The sequence below is a fragment of the Pinus tabuliformis genome, chromosome 8 (genome assembly GCF_031772625.1).
Source record: "Pinus tabuliformis cultivar Carrire ecotype Pingquan chromosome 8, CPIR1, whole genome shotgun sequence".
In the NCBI taxonomy this organism is placed as follows: domain Eukaryota; kingdom Viridiplantae; phylum Streptophyta; class Pinopsida; order Pinales; family Pinaceae; genus Pinus; species Pinus tabuliformis.
Window position 1 is genome coordinate 179,184,881 of NC_142294.1, and position 22,837 is coordinate 179,207,717.

The 22,837-nt window shown below is 38.5% G+C and overlaps 1 protein-coding gene across 1 annotated transcript; it reads left to right on the forward strand.

The window, feature by feature from the left end:
* Nucleotides 1-20,225: 20,225 nt before the first annotated feature.
* LOC149234716 (uncharacterized) lies at nt 20,226-20,819 on the forward strand. Its single transcript, XM_089368351.1, has one exon. The coding sequence runs from the start codon at nt 20,226-20,228 to the stop codon at nt 20,817-20,819; it is 594 nt and encodes a 197-aa protein (XP_089224477.1).
* The last annotated feature ends 2,018 nt before the right edge of the window (nt 20,820-22,837 follow it).

Sequence of the window (22,837 nt, forward strand, 5' to 3'; positions counted from 1 at the left end):
ATGTATTCTGCCTCTGTAGTTGATAGTGCCACTACAGATTGTTTCTTACTCATCCAACTAATTGCACCTCCAAATATGTTAAACACATACCCACTTGTAGATCTTCTCTGATCCAGATCTCCAGCCCATTCTGCATCAACAAAGCAACAAATATCCAACACTCTGTCCAATCCTGGTCTTCCTTGGTAGCACAAACCATAATCACTAATGCCACACAAATACCTAAAAACCCGCTTCACTGCTGTCCAATGCTCCTTTCCTAGTTTTGACATAAACCTGCTCAATACTCCCATTGCATGTGCAATGTCTACTCTAGTATAGACCATTGCATACATTAAGCTACCAACTGCACTTGCATATGGAACACAGGACATGTTCTCTTCCTCTTCTCGTGTCCTGGGAAACTGTTCAACAGATAACTTTACACCTACAGGAATAGGAACCTTCACTGGTTTACTACCCTGCATATTAAATCTCTATAATATTGTCTCGACATACTTCCTTTGGTTTAACCAGAGCTTCCTCTTTGCCCGATCTCTTTTAATTTCCATTCCCAAAATATAGTTTGCAGCACCAAGATCTTTCATGTCGAATTTGGAGGACAATTGGGTCTTCAAATCCTGGATAATTTCTTTGTCATTTCCAACTAGCAACATATCATCCACATATAAGACCGAATAAAACACAATCACCAATTAATTTAAAATAAACACAATGATCTGCTTTACTTATGGTGAAGCCAAGTCCCTGTATAAATGTATCAAATTTCTGATACCACATCCTTGGTGACTGTTTTAACCCATACAAAGACTTCTTTAACTTGCATACCAGTTCTTTCTTACCCTTCACCGCAAAGCCTTCAGGTTGCTTCATGTAGATTTCCTCTTCTAGATCCCCGTGAATGTTGTCTTCACATCCATCTATTCTACCTCAAAATCAAAAGTAACAACAATAGATAAAAGTAATCTAATATAAGTTACCTTGGCAATAGGAGAAAAAATATCACCAAAATCAATTCCCAGTACCTGGGAATAACCTTTTGCTACCAACCGAGCTTTGTATTTCTCCACCTTTCCTTCTGCATTTTTCTTCTTCTTGAACACCCATTTGCTACCAATGGGTTTCCTTCTAGCTGGAAACTCCACCAGATCCTAAGCCTCATTTTTGTGAAAAGATGCCTTTTCATCAACCATGGCCTCTTTCCAGGGTTTTCCATCCTCTGAATCTACTGCTTCCTTCACAGTTCTGGGATCATCATCAGTGATAGATAAAGAAAAATTTGAACAGAAAGCAGATGGAATATACCTTTCTGGTTGCCTTCTTTCTCGAACTGATCTTCTCACACCTGGAGTTTGTGGCTCTTCATCTTTTGATTCCTCCTCTGCTGTAGAGTCTGATTCTTCCTCCTTTACCTCAAACTCTATCTTCTCATGTTCCTTTGGTTGGACTTCATATTTAATAACATCTTTCACCTCTCTAAACAACACATCTCGGTTGTACACAACCTTCCTTGTTACTGGGTTCCAAAGTTTATAACCCTTTAAACCATCCTTATACCCAATAAAGATGCACTTTTCAGATTTACTATCCAACTTGGTTCGTTTCTCCTTTCAAACATGTACATATGTGTCACATTCAAATACCCTCAGATGTGAAAGAGAGGGTTTATTACCAGTCCATACCTCTTGTGGAGTTTTATCCTCCAATGCTGATGAAGGTGATTTGTTGACCAGGTCACATGCTGTCTCTACCACCTCTGCCTAGAATTCCTGTCCTAACCTGGCACCACTGAGCATGCTTCTTGCCCTTTCCATCAATGTCTTGTTCATTCTTTCTGCAACTCCATTTTGCTGAGGTGTAAATGGAGTAGTCTTCTTTTGTGCTTTACCACACTTCTTACAGAATTCTTCAAATTCCTTACTGCAAAACTCTCCACGGTTATCTATCCTCAGCACCTTTATCTTCTTCTCTATCTGGTTTTCCACCAGAGCCTTGAATTCTTTAAACCTGTTAAAGACTTCAAATTTCTTCTTAAGGAAATATATCCATGTATTCCTTGAGAAGTCATCTATAAATGATACATAGTACACAGACTTACCCAGTGATGGAACCTTCACAGGTCCAAACACATCATTGTGCACAAGCTCTAATATATGTTTCTCCCTCTTACCACCAGAGGAGAAACTCACCCGATTCTACTTCCCATATACACAATTTTCACATAAATCAAAATCCAGAGAGCTATTACTCATACCTTCTACCATACTTTTACCATGAAGTATTCAAAGGCCCTTCTCTCCAATATGTCCAAGCCTTTGATGCCATAGCATGGTCTTCTCTCCAGAGACCACTAGATTTTCTGCTCCACTTTCAGGAACCACAAAACTGTTGCACCCATCAACAGCCATGCTACCTTGCAGCTTGTACAGAGTTCCAATCCGAACTCTCCGCATCAATACCAGTGCTCCCTGAACCATCTCGTAGGTATCCTTCTTGAACACTGTTTTTACACCTGCATCATCCAACTTGCTTATAGAAATCAGATTTCTGGCCATTGCAGGAATATGCAGAACACGTGGAAGTGTTCTAACCCTTCCACCTTGCAAATTCAACATTAATTTTCCACGACCAATGATTCTAGCCTTCCTATCATCCCCTAAGAAGACATCACCACCATCATATTTCTCATACTCACAGAACCACTCTCTATGGGGAGTGAAGTGAAAGGATGCACCTAAGTCAATCAACCATGCCTCATGATCTACATGTGTACTTGAAGAAGCCAAGTACACATCCTCACCTATATCTGAGGTGGTTTTCACCTTTGCAGAAGGAGCATTATCAGATCTCTTTCCTTTATCAGGAGCTTTAGATTTACAGTCCCTTTTGTAGTGCCCTTCCTTTCTGCATTTCTAGCACACCTCCTTTACAGGTTTTCCTGGAGATTTAGATCTCCCTCTAGATTTAGATCTCCCACTCCATGACTTATTTTTGTTTCTGTTCTAGGACCGTCCTCGTATAGAGAAGGAATCATCATTCTGGCTCTACATAATTTTCCATCTCATCTCCTCTGTCAGCAAGGATGGGACTATTTCATTAAACTGCAAGGCAGTTGCATTACTACCTATTGCAATAACCAGACTATCCCACGAATCTGGTAGAGAACACAATACACTGATGCACTTATCTTCATCTGAAATTTTAATATCAACAGATGCTAACTAACTTACCACAGTATTAAATGCATTTAGATGCTTTGTCACCAAGTCTCCATATTTCATCCTCAGGTTATACAACTTTTTCCACAGGAACAGTTTATTCACCAGAGACTTAGATTGGTACAAAGTCCCTAACTTGTCCCACAAAGCCTTCGCCATAGCTTCCCGTGATACATTCAGCAATACTAAATCTGAGACACACAATCGTATTGTGCTCTTTTCCTTCCGATCCAACTTCTTCCATTCTTCATCAGACACTCCCGTTGGTTTAGTACCTAGATCTACCGCGATCTGCTGATCTTTATCCACCAACAGATCCTCCATCTTGAGTTTCCACAACTCAAAACTTTGACCATTAAATTTCTCAATCTCTATCTTTCCACTGCTCACCATCTTCTTTCACCACCAGAATCAATCTTGTAGATCTCCCATTGAACAGGGTCTACCACAAGCTCAAGCGAAACCCCTCAGCAACAAAGGTGTCCCCTTGAAGCGAAAACAGCTCTGATACCGAATGTAGGTTTCAACCCTGTACAGAAATTACCTACATACGAATTCTAAAACACATAAAATAAGCAATGTGAGAGCTTAAAACATAAAACACATATACACAGAGATTTTCCCCTAGATCCCAAAACCAGGACTACTAGCTTGATTTTTCATTATATTCCTTTCAATGTTATAATACATATTTATACATGCCGAAGAATCCAATACCATGGACCGAAAACCATCGCGTCCAAAAACATGTGCAAAAATCATGCACAAAACCATAGGTGGGTCTACCCAACCTAACATAGGTTTCAAAACCAAAATTTTCTAGGGCGCTACCCTGGACCCCATAGAGTGGGGTTACCTGCACCCCTCAAACCCCCTGTGACCCCCCCCGCTACGCAATCAGTGCAACAAAGGGTGGGCTTCGCCCCCCTCTAACCCTCCAGTTAACTATGTGGGTTAGTCATGGAAAGAATATAACACAACCCAACAAATATTGTACTAGGAGTCTAATGGTTACAATCTTTGGGGATGATAGCTTTCAATTTTCAAGAACTTTTCTTGAATTTTTTTTGGGAAGCAAAGGAAGTTGAATTAAGGGGTATCGTAAAGAAACCAAGAGAGATAATCAAGTATAATGGAATGACAAAGCTTCTAAAGAAATAACAATGGGGCATAATTTTACAATTATGCTCACTAGAGGTTCAAATATTGAAATCATCTATTTCTCCATATCTCCAAAAAGTCTTGGACAATCATTCCAAGGTGTTTGAGACTCCCAAAGGACTCCCACCTATTCGTGATCATGATCATGTTATTCATTTGATTCTAGGAAGTGTTCCTCCAAACATAAGCCCTTACAGATATCCTTATGCCCAAAAGAGTGAAATTGAATGTATGGTTGCAAAAATCCTAGAGGCTGGCATAATTCAACCTAGTCAAAGTTCTTTCTCTGGTCCTGTAGTATTGGTGCACAAGAACGATGGATCATGGCGTATGTGCTTGGATTATATGGAGCTCAACAAGCTCACTATTAAAGATAAATTTTCCATTTCTGCTATTGAATAATTATTGGATGAATTACATGGAGCAATTTAATTCACCATGTTGGATGTTCATTAAGGATATTATCAAATTAGAATGAAGACTGAAGAAATTCTCAAAAAAACATTCAAAACTCATGAGGGTCATTATGAATTTTTTGTCATGCCTTTTTGCCTTACTAATGCACCTTCCAAATTTCAAGTTTTGATGAATTCAATTTTCAAACCCTTCCTTAGAAAATTTGTGTTAGTACTTTTTGATGATATACTAATCTAAAAAAAGTCTTGGAAGGATCATGTTCAACATGTTGATAGGGTGCTCAAACTATTGGAGGATAAACAATTATATGTAAAAACCTCCAAATGTTTCTTTGGAGTACATGAGGTGGAATATTTGGGTCATATTATATCTAATGGGGGTGTTAAGGTAGACCATAACAAAATTAAAGGCATTAAGGAATGGAAAATCCTCACAACCATAAAGCATCTTCGAGCATTTCTCAAGTTGACAAGGTATTATCACAAGTTTGTTAATAATTATGGGCAAATAGCAGCACCTCTAACATTATTACTGAAGAAAGATGCATTTTCTTGAACTCCAGAAGCAACAAAGGCCTTTGAACATCTTAAAGAGGCAATGTGCCAAGCACCAATCTTAGCTACGCTAGAATTCACAAAAACTTTATTGTGGAATGTGATGTGTCGATAAATCGTATTGGTTTTCTTTTAATGTAAGAAGGAAGACCCATTTCTTTTGAAAGTCGTGCAATCAAAGGAAAGTGTTTGCACAAACCAATTTATGAGAAGGAAATGTTGGAAATACTACATGAACTAATGAAATGACGACCTTACCTAATGCAAAGACACTTCTAGGTAAAACAAAATCATGATAGTCCTAAATACTTTTTGGAACAAAGATTATCTTCAAAAGAGTAGCAAAAATTGGTGACAAAGATGTTGGGTTATGACTTTGAAATCATCTATAAAAAATGGAAGAAAATTGTTATTGCATATGCACTCTCAAGAAAGGATGAGGAAGTGGAAGCATTGCTTTGTGCCATTTCTATTATCCAACTTGAGTGGATAACTGGAACAAAGGATGAATGGAAGAATGATGAAGAGGTGTGGTCACTCATTTAAAAATTGCAACAAGATCCTAGTACACCTGATACATTTTTCTAGAAAAATGATTCATTATGGTACAAATATCACTTATATCTGTGTAATAATTCCCAACTCAAACAAAATATTCTTTTGGAATTGCAAACCTGTCCCTTAGGAGGGCACTGAAGATTCTTTGAAAACTTACCATAAGGTCAAGAAGGAAATTTTTCGGATGGCCTTAAATTTGATATTCAGAATTTTGTGGCAGAATGTTTGGTTTGCCAACTGATGCAGGAGCACTAGGCTCAACATCATTATTGTATTCCAGTAGATATGGGGTATTGTGTTTCAAGGAATTTGGTTTCCTAAGTATTGAATTAATGTAATTATTTAATGTTTTGAGTGATTTTAATGAGAATAGGAATTAATTGAATATTGTGAGGCATAACTGTAAATGTTCTCGAATGTAGGAGAACATGAGAGATTTAGGATAGTTGAGTGATGAGAGGATTGAAAATTGATTTTAAATCTTATATTAGGAGTTAGTTCATGATTTTGTGGATTAGAGAGAATCCTTAGGGATCAGAAAGAAATTTTAGGATTTAGTTGAGGAGCTTATGGATCTAAACTAGGAATTGGTTTTAGAATCCCCTTTGTATAAATGTAAGCCTAAAAGGCATGATCAAAGGTTAGAGAGGGTAGACAGAGAGAGAGTTAGATATTTAGTTGTGTTTGTAAGCCTACGGGCAGATAATGAACAAAGTCCATTAAATTAGAAGATCACGCCGAGGAGAGATAGAGAGTCTCATTATGTAATTGTTTGTTGATATATATATGCACAGAGATTCAAATTCCAATTATTGTATAAGTGTGTTATCAAATATTGAATGATGAATGAATAAATTAGCATACTCTGTGTAACAGAGAGTTGCAAGCGAAGTTCGACGATTACATAGAGAAATACATGAAGAGGAGGATCATAATGGATTGTTGAATCCATTAGAAAGATCAAAGCCAAAGCTCAGGAGGAAGTGCACAGTGAAACAGCCGAGGGACCAAAATCTTGAAGAAACCTGAAACCATAGTGGAACGCTGAAGGAATAGAATAAAAACGTAAGTAATCAAAGAAGCAAAGGAGTAAAGTGTCAACGCACAACAACCATTAGCTCATAGATCAACAGCGAGGATTAAATCACAAGAGTGGAAAAATTGGGATCACATCGCAATATTTCAAAGGGAGGAAGTGATTACGACATGCGATGCATAGCCAGACCCAAAACCTTATCGAATGTGACCTAGAACCCATCGGATCCGTAAGTCATGTTGGATCGGAACTTTTAAGAGGAAGAGGTCAGGTGTGAAGGATGGTGCGATAGCCGATAGTCGATAGCGATAACCGTTGATCGGGGATCGAGCAGATCGATGATCAGAGGTCAAGCATTTCAGAGATCGGAGATCGGAGGAGTAGCGCAGCGGAAGGTTTAATATGGAGAGGCTGACTCGACAATAAATATGAATGCAGGTATATAGATTTTGAGATCCACTTATGTGGTTCGGAGTGGAATTTCAATGTATTTCCTTCGTATTCCGTTTAAGTGTTGTGCCCGAGTTTTAATGCAAAAATGTTATTTAAACGTGTCCGATAGTCGCATATCGGAGTCGAAGGGGTGATAAGAGCATATATGTAGTATGACCATGGTATACTGCGATGAGCGATTGCGATAAATGGAATTCTTGGGAAATGTGCAAACACTGAGGAAAGGCAGAAAAAGGTATTTTATGCATGTTTTTATGTATATTCTCTTATAGGAGAATTATAATGGATTAAAGCGATGATAGAGGGTTTTATGGTTAAGTCCAATTGTGACCCAAAGTTATAAAGTGGGGTTTGGATATATATGCGGCCATAGGAATTAATAAAGGTTTATGAGGATGTATTAAGTGCCGATAGAAAAGACGGGTTAATAAAGATTGGGATATTGTAATGATTTTATGCCGAATGAATTCTAATTAAAGGGGGCATAAAACATATTTCATTTATAATGAACCTTTGACCAGAAGGTCATATAAATTCCTGGGTAGAAAATGGTTTATGCATAGGTCTATATGTATATTATGGGTAAAGCAGGGGTAACCCTGCATCAATTGGTATCCAAGCTGAACAAAGAAATTATGTGTGAAAGTTTATTTGGAAAAATTTAGAACAGAGATATGTGGAAAGATGTGTATGTAGACAAGGGAGATCAGATTCTAATCTGACAACAAAGAAACCAGAGTAAAGCTAAGAGATTGGTAAGAGGAACACTAATCTTAATATTTCTGCATTTTGATATAATGTTCAGATTTTGAGAAAAGTAGAGCAAATGATTTATGGTCAATGAATCTATATAATTGGAATTGTGAAATGTTTGAAATTGGAATTGGAGAAGAATAGTTAAATTCTTAGAGGTAGGTGAGTAAGAATTAAGGAGAGATTGCAAAAACATAAAGAATCCACAACGATGTTTTGAAGAATGGAGATTCACTCGAATGTGAAGAGTGGATGGAGACTGCTTGTGAAATCATGCAAGTATTGTTTTATTTAACTCTGATTTGAGTTTTATTGGATAAAGAAATAGATTGAAGATTTATAGTTGCAGTGAATGAAGTATCTCAGCAAAAGAAGATCAAGCCTTAAGAAGTAGTAATGAAGGAAATCGTTAAGGATTTCTGAGTGGAAGAAAACTTAGCAAAGGAGAAATTGTTTCCGATAGTTAAGCTTTGCCAAGAAAGTTGAAAGATTGGAAGAAAGAATCAAATTCTAAATCTGATTGATAGTAACTGAATGTTGAAAATTTGTGCAGTGGAAGCATGAAGATCTACTGAAACAGATTTACAGAAATGGTGAGATCTTGAAGGTAGGGGAAGGTATGCAAATTTGTCTAATGATTAGCAGATATTGAATGAATGATATTTAGAGTAGGATTATAGTAGTTAAATTGTAAGAAGGACTTTATAAGCTCTTGAAGTAACAAAGTTTGAAGATACAGCTGAAGACTAGTGGAAAGAACAATCCATTCAAAAGTGCAGGTGACTGGGAGGACAAGATCAGATAGAGATCTTAAAGGTGAGCTGATATGTTCTTATTTTAATTTGATTTGAAGATTGGAGAGTTGTGGTTTTTATATTGATGCACAAGTAGCAACAGAGGAAGGTGAGAAGATTGCAACAACCTAGAGTGAGGAGTGCTCAATTGTTTTCAAAGGGAAGAACCAGAGAAATGCCAACAGACTGAACTCAGAGAAGCTTATTGAGGCATATGTAGCAAGAAGGAGACTTGATACTGCAAGGGTATTGTTGCAGCTCACAAAAGTAATTCCATAGAGAATGTGGTAGAATTGCTAAGAGATAAAGGAAGCTGGTAAGAGTTTCTAAGTGAAAGCAGAAATGTGGCAGAACCTTGAGGAATTCCAACAGAGATTGGATAAAAGAGGACAGTTGTGTTCTTGGAAAGTACAAATGAGTTGAAGCCTAGAAGGAGCAAAGAGAATTTCTCAAAGGAGGTTCCAGAGATAGAGAACCAATTTCTTACCAAAAGACCAAGTACAAAGGAGAGCTTGGTGAGGTAAGTGGCAGCAAGGTAGACTTGCTGTTGTAGAGGCTTTAGTGCAGCTCATAGTGAGTGAGTGAGGAACTCATAGAGATGGAAAGGATGATGACTAGTGACAGTCATAATAGAGGTTCTAAAAGAAACCACAGCCAAGGATAGAAGAAAAGAGATGCCAAGGAAAATGGCATACAGAGATAGTTAAGTAAAGAAGAATATGAGAGGGAGAAGGCTGAGATAGCAGTTCAGCTTGAAGTATTAATGGAAATGTTGCAGAGGAATGAGATGGACCAGAAATATGGTTATGTCATGAGAAAGAAAGTGAAGTGGTAGAGGCTACAAGAGAAGAAGGAACAACAGGTGAATATGCAGATAATAAAAGAGCTAAGGGAACTTGAATAGATGATAGATGTCAAGTTGAATACAGAGAAGATTGAAAGAGTCGAGCTACAACAAAAGGGAGATGCCGAAGAAGATGTTGAAGTTTCGATATGTGAACTAGAACGTGGACCATTACCTTTTGAAAGTGATGAAGAGCCAGAGGAGTTAGATCATATGAATGATTCAAAGCAGCCAAAAGACTTGATGAATGAAGCATCAAGTGAGACCAGAAGGTCTTTTATTTTTAAAATTAATGATTTGTGTATGATTGCAGGTTTGGAAGAACATAGGTAGTCTTCTAAAGTTGTCAAAAACATGAAAGAATACCTTCCAAAAGATGAAAGTTTTGAAGCAGAATATGACAAGGAGACTGGAAAAGAATCAGTTTGCTACAGTGGACAAGTGCTGAAAGACATCATTGAAACAAATGATGAGAAGGAGAGACTAGCTGACAGTCTCAAGAGTTCTTTGAGTTTGAATCAACATACTGATATGCTAATAGAAGAAGAGAGATTTGAGCAGCATACTGCAATGTTGCCAAAGGAAGAAGAGGTGCAGAAGCCTTATAGTTTTTATTATGATGATTGTCCTAAAATTGAAGATTTTGTTGCAGAAACTGGAACATATTTTGCACAAGTGGACAGCCAAATAAAAGAAGAAGAGGAAGGACATCTACTGAAGGATGTTAAGAAAGATTTAGCAGAGGAAGAAAGACCATGTGATGATGGGTCAATAACAAATGAAGAAATGGGAGATTGTGTAAAATTTCCAAAGTTTACTCCAAGTAAAATCATTGAGTTATATAGAGAATTAGACTTTCAAAGGAGGAAGTTAGAAGAGTAGAGGATAAATGTTCAGGATAAATTGCTAAAGAAGGATGACAAAGAAGTTGTCATAAATAATAATCAAGAAGAGGTTGACAAGTACAGAAAAAAGAAGCAGGAAATTGTTCTGAAAGACAATATAGCAGTAGCTGAAAAGGTGCAAGATAACAGTAAAGAAGAGGGTAAGGATGAAAAGGAAGCGATCAGGATAAGTGAAGAACAAGAAAAAAGAGAGTTCATCAATTAAGAGATGAAAACAATAAGAAAACTGAGGATATACTGGACAGAGAAATTGAACTGATAAGAAGGTTAATGATGAAAGTGTCTAAGAAGAAGACAACAACAAGAAAAGAAAAGAGTAACAACAAGAGGAAGACAGTAGCAGACTATGAAAGCAGGGCAAGTGGATTATTGCAGCACAAGGTATGGAGACCTGGAGAACAACAGCAGACAACAACAGTAATAGAAAAATGGACAAGCAAAGGCAGATTACAAAATAAAGTCTAGGATCCAGGAGGAATCAATTATCTAGACTTACAACCAGAAGGATTGAGAATTGATTGTAAATCTTAGGTTAGGAGTTAGTTCATGATTTTGTGGATTTGAGAGAATCCTTAGAGATGAGAAAGAGATTTTAGGATTTAGTTGAGGAGCTTATGGATCTAAACCAGGAATTGGTTTTAGAATCCCCTTTGTATAAATGTAAGCCTAAAAGGCATGATCAGAGGTTAGAGAAGGTAGACAGAGAAAGAGAGTTAGATATTTAGATGTGTTTGTAAGCCTATGGGCAGATAATGAGCAGATGCCATTAAATTAGAAGATCAAGCTGAGTAGAGACAGAGAGTCTCATTATGTAATTGTTTGTTGATATATATATGCACAAAGATTCAAATTCCAATTTGTATAAGTGTGTTATTGAATATTGAATGATGAATGAATAAATTACCATATTCTGTGTAACAGAGAGTTGTAGGCAAAGTTTGACGATTACATAGAGAAATACATGAAGAGGAGGATCATAATGGATCGTTGAATCCATTAGAAGATCAAAGCCAAAGCTCAGGAGGAAGTGCGCAGCGAAAGAGCCGAGAGACCAAAATCTTGAAGAAACCCGAAACCATAGTGGAACGCTGAAGGAATAGCGTAAAAACATAAGTAAACAAAGAAGCGGAGAAGTAAAGTTTCAATGCACAACAACCGTTAGATCTCATAGATCAATGGCTAGGATTAAACTGCAAGAGTGGAAAAATCGAGATCGCATCACAATCTTTCAAAGGGAGGAAGCGATTGCGACATGCGATGCATAACTAGACCCGAAACCTTATTGAATGTGACCTAGAACCCATCGGGTCCGTAAGTCATGTTGGATTAAAACTTTTAAGAGGAAGAGGTCAAGTGTGAAGGACAGTTTGATAGCCGATAGTTGATAGCGATAAGCGCTGATCAAAGATTGGGCAGATCGGCAATCGGAGGTCAAGCGTTTTGAAGATCGGAGATCGAAGGAGTAGCACAACGGAAGGTTTAATATGGAGAGGCAAACTAGACGATAAATATGAATGCGGGTATATAGATTTTGAGATCCGCTTATGTGGTTCGGAGCGAAATTTCAATGTATTTCCTTTGTATTCCGTTTAAGTGTTGTGCCCAAATTTTAATGCAAAAGTGTTATTTAAATGTGTCTGATAGTCACATATCGGAGTCCGAGGGGTGATAAGAGCATATATGTAGTATGACCATGGTATATTGCGATGAGTGATTGCGATAAAGGCAATTCCTGGGAAATGTGCAAAGGCTGAGGAAAGGCGAAAAAAGGTATGTTATGCATGTTTTTATGTATATTCTCTTATAGGAGAATTATAATGGATTAAAGCACCGATAGAGGGTTTTACGGTTAAGTCCAATTGTGACCCAAAGTTATAAAGTGGGGTTTGGATATATGTGTGGCCATAGGAACTAATAAAGGTTTATGAGGATGTATTAAGTGTCGATAGAAAATATGGGTTAATAAAGATTGGGCTATTGTAATGATTTGATGCCGCATGAATTTTAATTAAAGGGGCCATAAAACATAGTGCATTTATAATGAACCTTTGATCAGAAGGTCATATAAATTCCTGGGCAGAAAATGGTTTATGCATAGGCATATATGCATACTGTGGGTAAAGTAGGGGTAACCTTGCATCACCAACAAAATAAAGTTGAGACAATTAAGACCCCAGGTCTATTACAAAATTTATCCATTCCAAGTCAGCGTTGGGAGGAGGTCTCAATGGATTTTATCACATGTTTACGCAAGTATGAAGAAAAGAGTGTCATCATGGTGGTAGTTGATATACTTACCAAGTATGCACATTTTTATGCATTATCTCATCCTTTTAAAGCCAATACAGTTGCTACTGTATTTATGGAAATAATTCAAAAGTTTCATGGAAACCCAAAGATCATAGTAAGTGACAAAGATCTCTTTTTCACTGAAAAATTTTGGATGAAATTATTTTCTTGACTTGGTAGTCAATTAGCTCATAACTCATCTTATCATCCTCAATATGATGGGAAAACTAAGATAATGAACAAATTTTTGGAAGGATATCTACATTGTTTTTTATATGATAAACAAACACAATGTGTCAAGTGGTTACCTCTAGCTAAATGGTGGTATAACACTTCCTTCCATACTGCAGCAAAAATGACCCCATTTGTGGAACTTTATGGATATTATCCACCATCCTTCACATCATCTTTAAGAGAAAATTCTAAGATTCAAGCAGTGGAATATCACATCGAGCATCAACAACAAGTTCTCCAACTCTTAAAGGATAATCTCAATATCGGGCAAAATTGAATGAAACAATAAGAAGATCATCATCACAGTGAAAGAAGTTTTTATGTAGGTGACTAGGTAAGAAAGATAAGAAGGATAATAAATTATCACCAAAGTACTATAGTCCTTAAATTTTTTTGCAAAAGATTGGTACTATGACATACAAATTAGAGTTGCCTACATATTCTCAAGTACACCCAGTTATCCATATTTCATGCTTAAAGAAGGTTATCGATAGTTATCCACATGAGAGTATGTGAATTTTATACAGAGGCATACAAAACTACTCAAGTGTTGAGGACAACACTTTTTTGAAGGACATGGGCATGTTAAGTCCCTATAATACTAGTGTAGCCCCCTTATTGTTATTGTTAATGTAGCCCCGTTATTGTTATTGTTGTGCCAATGTAGCCCTCATATTGTTATTATTGTGCCCCATAGAAGCCCAATATTTTTATTGTTGTTCCCTTACATTATTATTGTTATATAGGCCTTGATTATACTGTGACCACTTAGACTCCTATATATACAAATGAGGTCTTGTCATTTTTATCATCCAAGAATTCTTCATTTATAACATAGTTACCGATCAAACGAGAATATGACCTAGTACCCATTTTTTTGAGGTAGCTAAAAATCACTCGATTTTGAAAAATGGTGATTCAGAATACACCTTTTTTTAAGCATATTTTTGCCATTTTAAATTTTTTTACGTATCAAGTATGAACAATTTTTTTAAATGTTAGTGATTTTCATGGTAATTTTGAAAATTGTTGATGCAGCATCAACACATTTTTTTAGAAGGCTTATTTTGGACACTTTATTTTTTTTTTTACGTATCAAATGTGAACATTTTTTTTGTTAGTGATTTTCATCTTGATTTTGAAAAGCGTTGATGAGAATCAACCCTTTTTGTTTAAAGAGCTTAGTTTTTACACTTTAAATTTTTTAATGAATTAAGTGTGGATAATTTTTTTTTAAATGTTGGTGATTTTCATGTTGGAAAAAAAAAAAAAAAAAAAACAAAAAACAAAACAAAACAAAACACAAAAACAAAAAAAAAAGGACAAAAAACAAAAAAATCATGACAAAAAAAAAAAATCAAATACAAAAAATTATATAAAAAACAAAAACAAAAAACCTATAAAATTAAACAAAGTCTTTCGGTAGAAGTCACATGAGATAATGTGTTGGCCTACGTGTTTCAAACCAACAGGTGTGGTTCATCAGATCACATAAGCTTGAATACAAAAAACCTATAAAAATGTAAAAAAAACATAAAACATGACAAAAATAAAAATAATAAAAACATGTTAGTAAAAAAAAAAAAACAAAAACCAAAAACATGACAAAAAAAAACCAACAACAATAACAACAAAACAAATAAACATGACAAAAAAAAAAACATAAAACATGTTAGTAATAAAACATAAAGATAGTACTAGGGACTGATAGAAGAGCGCTCTGGAGATGCGATCTGAATCGCCCCTGATCACCATTTTGAAATCTCTGTTTCCCTCGACTTTCAACCTTCAACCCGCGGCGCCCTGACTGAGGGTTCCTCAATGAATGCGCTCCCAGGAGGGGCAAGATCCTCCCCCCCTCCATACATCGGCTCATCCTCTGATAACACCAGAAAAAAACAAAAAGATCCTCTGCACACATCAAAAAGCCTACCAGAAGCAGATCAAGGACCAGATCCAGCCATTAATGAAGAAGAAACTGCTGCAATAGGTGATGACATGGGAAAAGACAGTGGAGGGAATAAAAAAGCTCCTAAGTCACAACCAAAGGTGACTTCAACCACATGCATACCAAAAAAGGCCGAAAGAATCAAAGTCGATCTCCCTAGCCAACGAATCAATGGCGAAATCCAATTTATGAGGGACCATGCACTCATTGGCAAGTTCCTCGGATTCTGGCCTACAGAAAAGGCCTTGCATGACTGGATCGCTTCAAAATGGAAGCCTAAGGGACAAGTCACTCTGCAGCTTGGCCCCAAAGGCTTCTTCACGGCGATCTTTAACTGTCTGGAGGACAAATCGCGCATATTTGAAGGAGGCCCGTACTTCTTCAATTCTTCTGGACTGCACTTAAGAGAATGGAAAGAAAGATTCAATCCAAACAAGGAGGACTTCAGCTGGGCTCTTGTCTGGATACGAATGTATTCCCTCCCTGCAGAATATTGAAAGGAGGAGACCCTAAGGGACATAGGCAATAGCCTGGGGACCTTCATCAAAGCTTCTGAGGAAACTAAAACCCGCGGATAAACTTCTTACGCCCGGATCTGTGTCCAAATGCACCTTAAAAAAGCTCTAGCAGACTCGGTAAGTCTTTTCCACGACGACTTTGAGTGGATTCAAACTTTAGATTATGAGCACATTCCTTTTCACTGCAGAAAGTGCCATGAGCATGGCCATCTCTTCAGGGACTGTCCCCTCAATCTTCAACCCAAACCCCCTGTAAATGATCTTGGCATAGACTCAGAAGGCTTCACCAAAATCCCTAATCACTGCCGCCATGCAAAGAAATCCACACCTGCCCCTGATAGCTCCAAAAAGCTAGACTCCCTGAACAGATTTTCGCTTCTCACCCCTCTCGATCCTCCTGAGAATCCTCCAGCTTCACCCTTGGCTAACCTTGAACTTCCTTCTCCCTCTCGGATCCCCATTCCTCCTCGGTCATCATCTGACTCAGATCCTCCAAGCCTTCCCATCTCCCCTGTTCACAAGAAATCGGAACCAGAGATTGTTGCACAACCTTCTTCAATGGATCTGGAAGCGGCTTTAATCCTCAGCACTCAGGACAATACTCTCATGGAAGATCAAAACATGCCCTCAAAAATGGATGAAGATCCAGAGAGTATCAGCTTAGAAGGTTTAGATATTCTCAAGCTGGAAACGGCCTGTAAACAGAAAGAGTACAACATAATTCCTCCATGGAAAATCAAAAGGCTGGAAGGAGTTCTCAGCAAAGCGCAACACAAAAAATGCTTAGGAATACAATCAGGAAGCCCATGGGATGGAAAGAAAATCCTAAAATAAACAAAAAAAGAGGGCGAAAAATGGACCTGCAGAGGACTATCATCCTAGGATAATTGCTTAGGAATCCGGGAGATTCCCTAAGCTGACAAAGTTCTACAAATCTCAACCCCACAGTTCCTCATGAAGCTTCTCTCCTGGAATGTAAGAGGGTTGAACAGTGCCTCCAAACATAGAATGTTAAAAAATGTGATACAGCAAGAAAAACCCACTATAGTTTTTCTTCAAGAAACAAAAAGCAACAGTACCATCTTAGAAAATATTCTGAGAAAGATCTGGGCAGGCTGCAGCTTAGTCACTGTGGATGCCTCAGGCGCCTCGGGGGGACTAGCGATCATTTGGAACCCACAACTTCTCACTCTCCAAGACTTCCACGCATCTCATTTCTTCATCCAAGCTACCTTCCATCTTATAGGAACAGACATTCACGATCATCTTTCAAATGTTTACTACCCGCAACAATTAAATCAGAAACTGGCACTCTGGACACTCTTACGATCCTTAATTCAAACAGACAATTTCTGCTTTGGATTGGAGGGGGCGATTTCAACATCATCAGAGCTCTGGAAGAAAAAAGTGGCGGCAGATTGAAATTAGAAGGGGATAGCATTGGCTTCCGTAATTACATCCAAAACAACCATCTTATGGACATTCACACCTCTAATGGAGTCTACACTTGGTCCAATAAACGCAGCGGATCCCAGCACATCGCCTCGAGACTAGATCGATTTCTTATTTCGGACAATGCTATACACCTTGGACGGGATTTTCACGCCTCTATAGTGCCTCAAGGAGGATCCGATCACTGGCCCATTATGTTACAATGGGCACGCCCAAGCACAAAAAGCAACAGGCCCTTTCGTTTTGAGGCGTTTTGGTTCACCAATCCCAACTTCAAAATAGTGGTTAAGGAGGCCTGGAAAACCTTCAAACCCTCTGAAGGAACCAAAATGTTCAAGTTCCTACAGAAATTAAAAAGTCTCAAACAGGTTCTCAAAAACTGGAATCATACCCAGTTCGGCAATATATTTGAGCAGCGAAAAAAGTTGGAGCAGCAAATGTGCACTTTACAACAGAAGATTATCATGGAAGGGCGAACAGAAGACAGAGTGCACCAGGAGCAGATCCTTTGGACTGAAATTGAGACACGCAGACAGCAAGAAGAAACTTTGTGGCGACAGAAGTCTCGCATTCGTTGGCTTAAGGAGGGGGAGAAAAACACGAAGTTTTTCCACAGATCCACAATCCAAAGAAGGATGCATAATAATATAGCATTCATCAACAACAGGCAAGGGGAAAAATTAGAAAAGCATGAAGAAATGGAAAAGGAATTCCAAGAACACTTTCATGAAATCCTTAAGGAACGACCAGAAAGCAGAGATCAAGCTATTAAAAAAATTACACAGCTCATCCCTAAAATAATTACGGAGGACCACAACAAACAGCTGCTTCAACCCATCTCAATGAAAGAAGTGGAAGAAGCCATGGCTCAAATCAAAGATGGTAAGGCACCCGGTCCTGACGGGTTCACAGCTAATTTTTTTCATGAATTTTGGGAGCTGGTTAGCACAGAGGTTTGGGAATTAGTGGAGGAATCACGAACAATGCATTGGATTCTCCCTTCGCTTAACTCCACCTTCTTAGCGCTAATTCCCAAAGGGGCTGAGTCAAACACGCCCAACAAATATAGGCCTATTGCACTATGTAACGTCATCTACAAACTTATATCCAAAGTCTTGGCCAATAGGCTCAAACCCCTTCTCCCTCTCCTCATCTCACCAGAGCAGACAGGCTATGTAGAAGGGAGACAAATAATGGACGGCATAATTCTCTCAAACGAAGTGATTCATTCACTGAAGCTTCTAAAAAAGCCAGGTATGATTCTGAAGCTTGATCTTTCAAAAGCATTTGATCAACTCAGCTGGATTTATATACAACAGATGTTATTGGCGTTTGGTTTTAATACAACTTGGACCAGGTGGATCATGAGTCTCATCTCTTCACCCAGCTTCTCAATTTTGCTCAATGGCTCTCCCTCCAAGCCCTTCCGCCCCTCTCGTGGAATCCATCAGGGGGACCCTCTCTCCCCTTTTCTTTTTGTTCTAATGGCTGAAGGCCTCAGCCGCTTGATCCATTCAGCTATCTCCTCTCAATCCCTGAAAGGCATTTCTCTTCATGGTCTTCACCCTCTATCTCATCAACAGTTTGTTGATGACACAATGCTCTTCGGACACCCTTCTTCTCAAGAAGCCTCGGCCTTCAAAGACCTGCTTTCTCTCTTTTCTAAAGCCTCTAGCACCTCTATTAATGCTGCCAAATCCCAGCTATTCTTCTTTCATACTCCAGCCTCCACTCAAAGAAACATAGCAAGAATTTTGGGATACTCCATTGCAACGCTCCCTTCGAAATACTTGGGAGCTCCTCTCCTGGACTTAGCTATTAAAAATGCCTCTTGGAGAACCCTCATAGACAAGCTGGAATCTAGGCTCTCCTCCTGGACTTTTCGCTCGCTCAACATGGCCAGCAGACTTATCCTCATAAAAACCGTTCTCTAGGCAATGCCCCTTTATCTCTTTTCTGTTTTAGCTACTCCTAAATGGGTTCTTAAAAGCATCTGTAATCTGCAAAGAAACTTTTTGTGGGGCTCCTCTGGTCTCAACAGGAAATGGGCACTGGTCAATTGGAAGGAAGTTTGCCAACCAAAAGAAATCGGTGGGTTAGGACTGCGAGATCCCTTCCATAGTAACAACACAATGGGAGCCCGAGTATGGTGGAACTGGCTCTCCAAACCACACACTCCTTGGGCTCGTCTCTAGCAAGCAAAATATGTGCCAGGATGTCAATGGAAGGATCTCATTAGAATCTGCCCTACAACTCCAGGCTCCTTGATCTGGAATGCTGCCAAGCTCCACAGTGCCTTCATACAGGAACACAGCTTCTAGGAAGTTCACTCGGGTACCTCAGCTAGATTCTGGGAGGATTCATGGCAACAACTCCCAAAAATAGCGTCTCTCTTTCACAAGCCAATGTTGCAGGCTCATATGAAGCGCGTTGATCTTATCAACATTCATCAATTCTGGGAACAACAAACATCTCATGACTTTCATTGCTAGAAATCAGCAAGCACTTGGCAGGCCAACTGGCAAGGGGAATCCTACATAGAGATAGAGCAGGAGCTGAATCAAAGGAAAATCAAACAATCTGATTGACAGGACAAGCTTCGCTGGGGTCACACGCCTAAAGGTATGTTTACCATGAAGGAAGCACATCATCTACGCTACACACCTACGCAGGAAAACAAAGACAAGCTCTGGGACCAGGTATGGCAACCAGGAATATGGCCTAAGGTCTCCACATTCTTATGGCTGCTAGGCAAACAACGAATTCTCACATGGGACAAGCTGCAAAAAAGAGGATTCATAGGACCTTCAAGATGTCCTAACTGCAACCTCAACGCAGAAACAACTTTGCATTTAATGGACACCTGTCCTCTAGCCACTCAACTATGGGAGAAAATTGATAACTGCAATAGAAGATCTAGCAGAAGACAAGGAGATATTGAAAAAACCATCAGAAACTGGCCAAAGCATCCCTTCCAAATCTCTCTGTTAAACTCGTTGTGGAACCTCATCCTAGGCTTCTTTTACTGGATCTTATGGAAAGAGAGAAACAACAGAGTCTTCAACAACTCCAGCAAACCCATTGACTCTCTATGGCTTCTCCTCCAGCACAATCTCTGAGAGACTCTGGCAACCAGACAATGGCATCCTGCGGACCTGCCAGAACTCCCTTAAGAACGCCTCATCCTAAAGGCCTGGAACATGGACTTTTCCTCCCCGGTCCAAAACATCCCCAGTTCCCCTTCCAACTCTGCCTCTCCTATAATCTGGTTTCCCCTGCTCCCAATTCGTTCAAATTAAACTTTGATGGCGCGGCTAAGGGAAACTCCGGACCAGCTGGTTACGGAGGGGTCTTCAGAGATGAAATGGGCACAATCAGACACATTTATCATGGCAATATTGGCATCGACACCAACAATGCAGCGGAGCTGGAAGGAATCTGGAAAGGAATCTGCATAGCAGAGCAAGAAAACTTGTATCCTCTTGAGGTTGAAGGAGACTCCCTCATAATAATAGCAGCGGTCATCAGAATACAGGCAGGCTCCCCAGCTTCTAAAACAACCACAAGTTGGAGATTACTCAGCAGATTGGAGCAAATGGAGGAAAGGCTGCGGATACCCCAGAGTATCACATTCAGGCACATAAGGCACACAGCCAAGAAAGTGGCAGACAGAATGGCCAACTAGGGGGTCAATCAGCAGATTCTCAACTTCTCAGGCCCTCTCAGCGCTACAAATGATGAACAACTACAAAAGGAATGCATCGCTTTGGCGCATCAAGACTTTTCAATCCAGGCAGAGAGGTGTTGATCAGAAAGCCAGCACGATAAGGATGGTGATGATAGGCAAGGGATCACCTACAGGTGCCATTGGTTACCGCCTATGTCCAGCTCCTCTTACCATGGCTCGAAACTGGTCATGCATGCCAATGAGGTCGGTCCTCCTGTGTTTACACTGGTCCACTTCTGAGTTGGAGAAAGCCCATAGCTGGCAGCGCAAACATGGACAACAAGTCAGCATGACACAATCCCTCTTATTGATTGGTCAGTGTAAGCGTCAGGCGTATTCTTGGTATGGCCGAGGCACGCGCAAACCTAAGTCAGTTCCCAGTCGAATCAAAAACATGCAAGTCACAATGCGAATTTGTCATACGCAGTTGCCAGAATGCCATGGTATTGGCTAGAAATTTCATGGTTGCGGCCCTATTGCAAATTACATTTGTTTTAATAATAGAAATAGTCTAAAAAAAAATAAAAAAACATGACAAAAAATAAATCAAATACAAAAAAATATATAATATAGCAAACCCATCTCATTATGTGCAATTTGATAGTTGATTTTAAATTTTTCGTTATAATAAATCTATTCTGCCCCACAATGGGTTAATTTCATGGTTAGTCTTTAAGTTTTCATTACAATGGGTTGGGCTCACTCACCTACACTGCGTGTCAATTTGATGGTTGATTTTTTATTTTTTTTGCAATGTATTAAGTTGTCTTAGGCTAAGATTTCAAAATTTCTATACATTTAGCATTTAAAAAAATTACTCTTGGTATAATAACTCTTTCATTTAGGTGTTCATTTTTAAAGTTTTTTTAGTCATAAAATTTTTCCATAATGTCATGTTTGAAATATTTTGAAAATTTAAGATTGTTTTGTAGTCATAATATTTGGTTTTAATGTTTTTTTAAGTCATGACATTTTATTTTTAATGTTATGGTTGAAAACAATTATAAATATTTTTTCTTAGCACCATGCTTGAAAATTGTTGGAATTTTAAGATTTTTCAAAGAAGTGATATTTTAAATTTAATGTCATGTTTAAAAATCGTTGGAATTTTAAGACTTTTCAAAGATGTGATATTTTATTGTTAATGTCATTCTTGAAAATCATTAGATATTTAAAGTTTTTTCAAAGTGGAATTATTCCAACATCAACACTTTTCGATTTCAAAGAGTTTTTTGCACCAAACAAAATGGCTTTTATCGTTTTTTACTGTTATTTTTAAAAAAATATTGGAAATTTACTCTGAAAAAAATGGTGATGCATAATCAACACTTTTATTTTTCATGTTTTTTTTGGAATTTTTGGGCTCGAGTACCCATTTTGAGGTAATATTTCTCATTTGATCGGTAACTATGTTTTATGTAATGTAAAGGAGGTTTCCCCCTTGAAGAGGATACATTTTAAGTCGTTGATCTATCTTTTTGTGAGTTGGTTGCATAACATAATCTAGTGTTCTTTCGTATTCTCGCCTGATGATCATCTTATCTCTTCACCTCCTATTGGGATAGGGTCTCTAGGGTCATTTTTGGGGTTAATTAACCCAATTTTTGTAAAAGATGTAAAGTCTCTGGGAAATATGGATGTGGAGCGCGCAACTAGATAGGAGTCAAAGGGGTTTTAGCCCCCTTTATGGATAAGTAAATAGGTCGGTTTTGAGACTCACCCATGTTCCGTGGAATATGGGATTGTATTGAAGAAAGATATATATAGTTGAGTCATAGTGAGTCTAAGAGGTAGCGAAGAGTAACTAAGTCAAGATAGAGACTGTTTTGGGCAAGTGCTAAGGTAGGAAGGCTCTGCTTCCTATACTTAGGTGAAAGGGGAAGGCTCCTATAGCTGAGTGCATAGGAGGCCTTGGTAAGTCTATAGCTAAGTGTGCGGATCCCTGTAGCTGAGTGCATAGGGTGAAGGAGTCTGTA

Coding starts and splice junctions, on each gene's coding strand:
- LOC149234716 (XM_089368351.1), top strand. CDS start 20,226: ATGGCTTCTCCTCCAGCACAATCTCTGAGAGACTCTGGCAACCAGACA.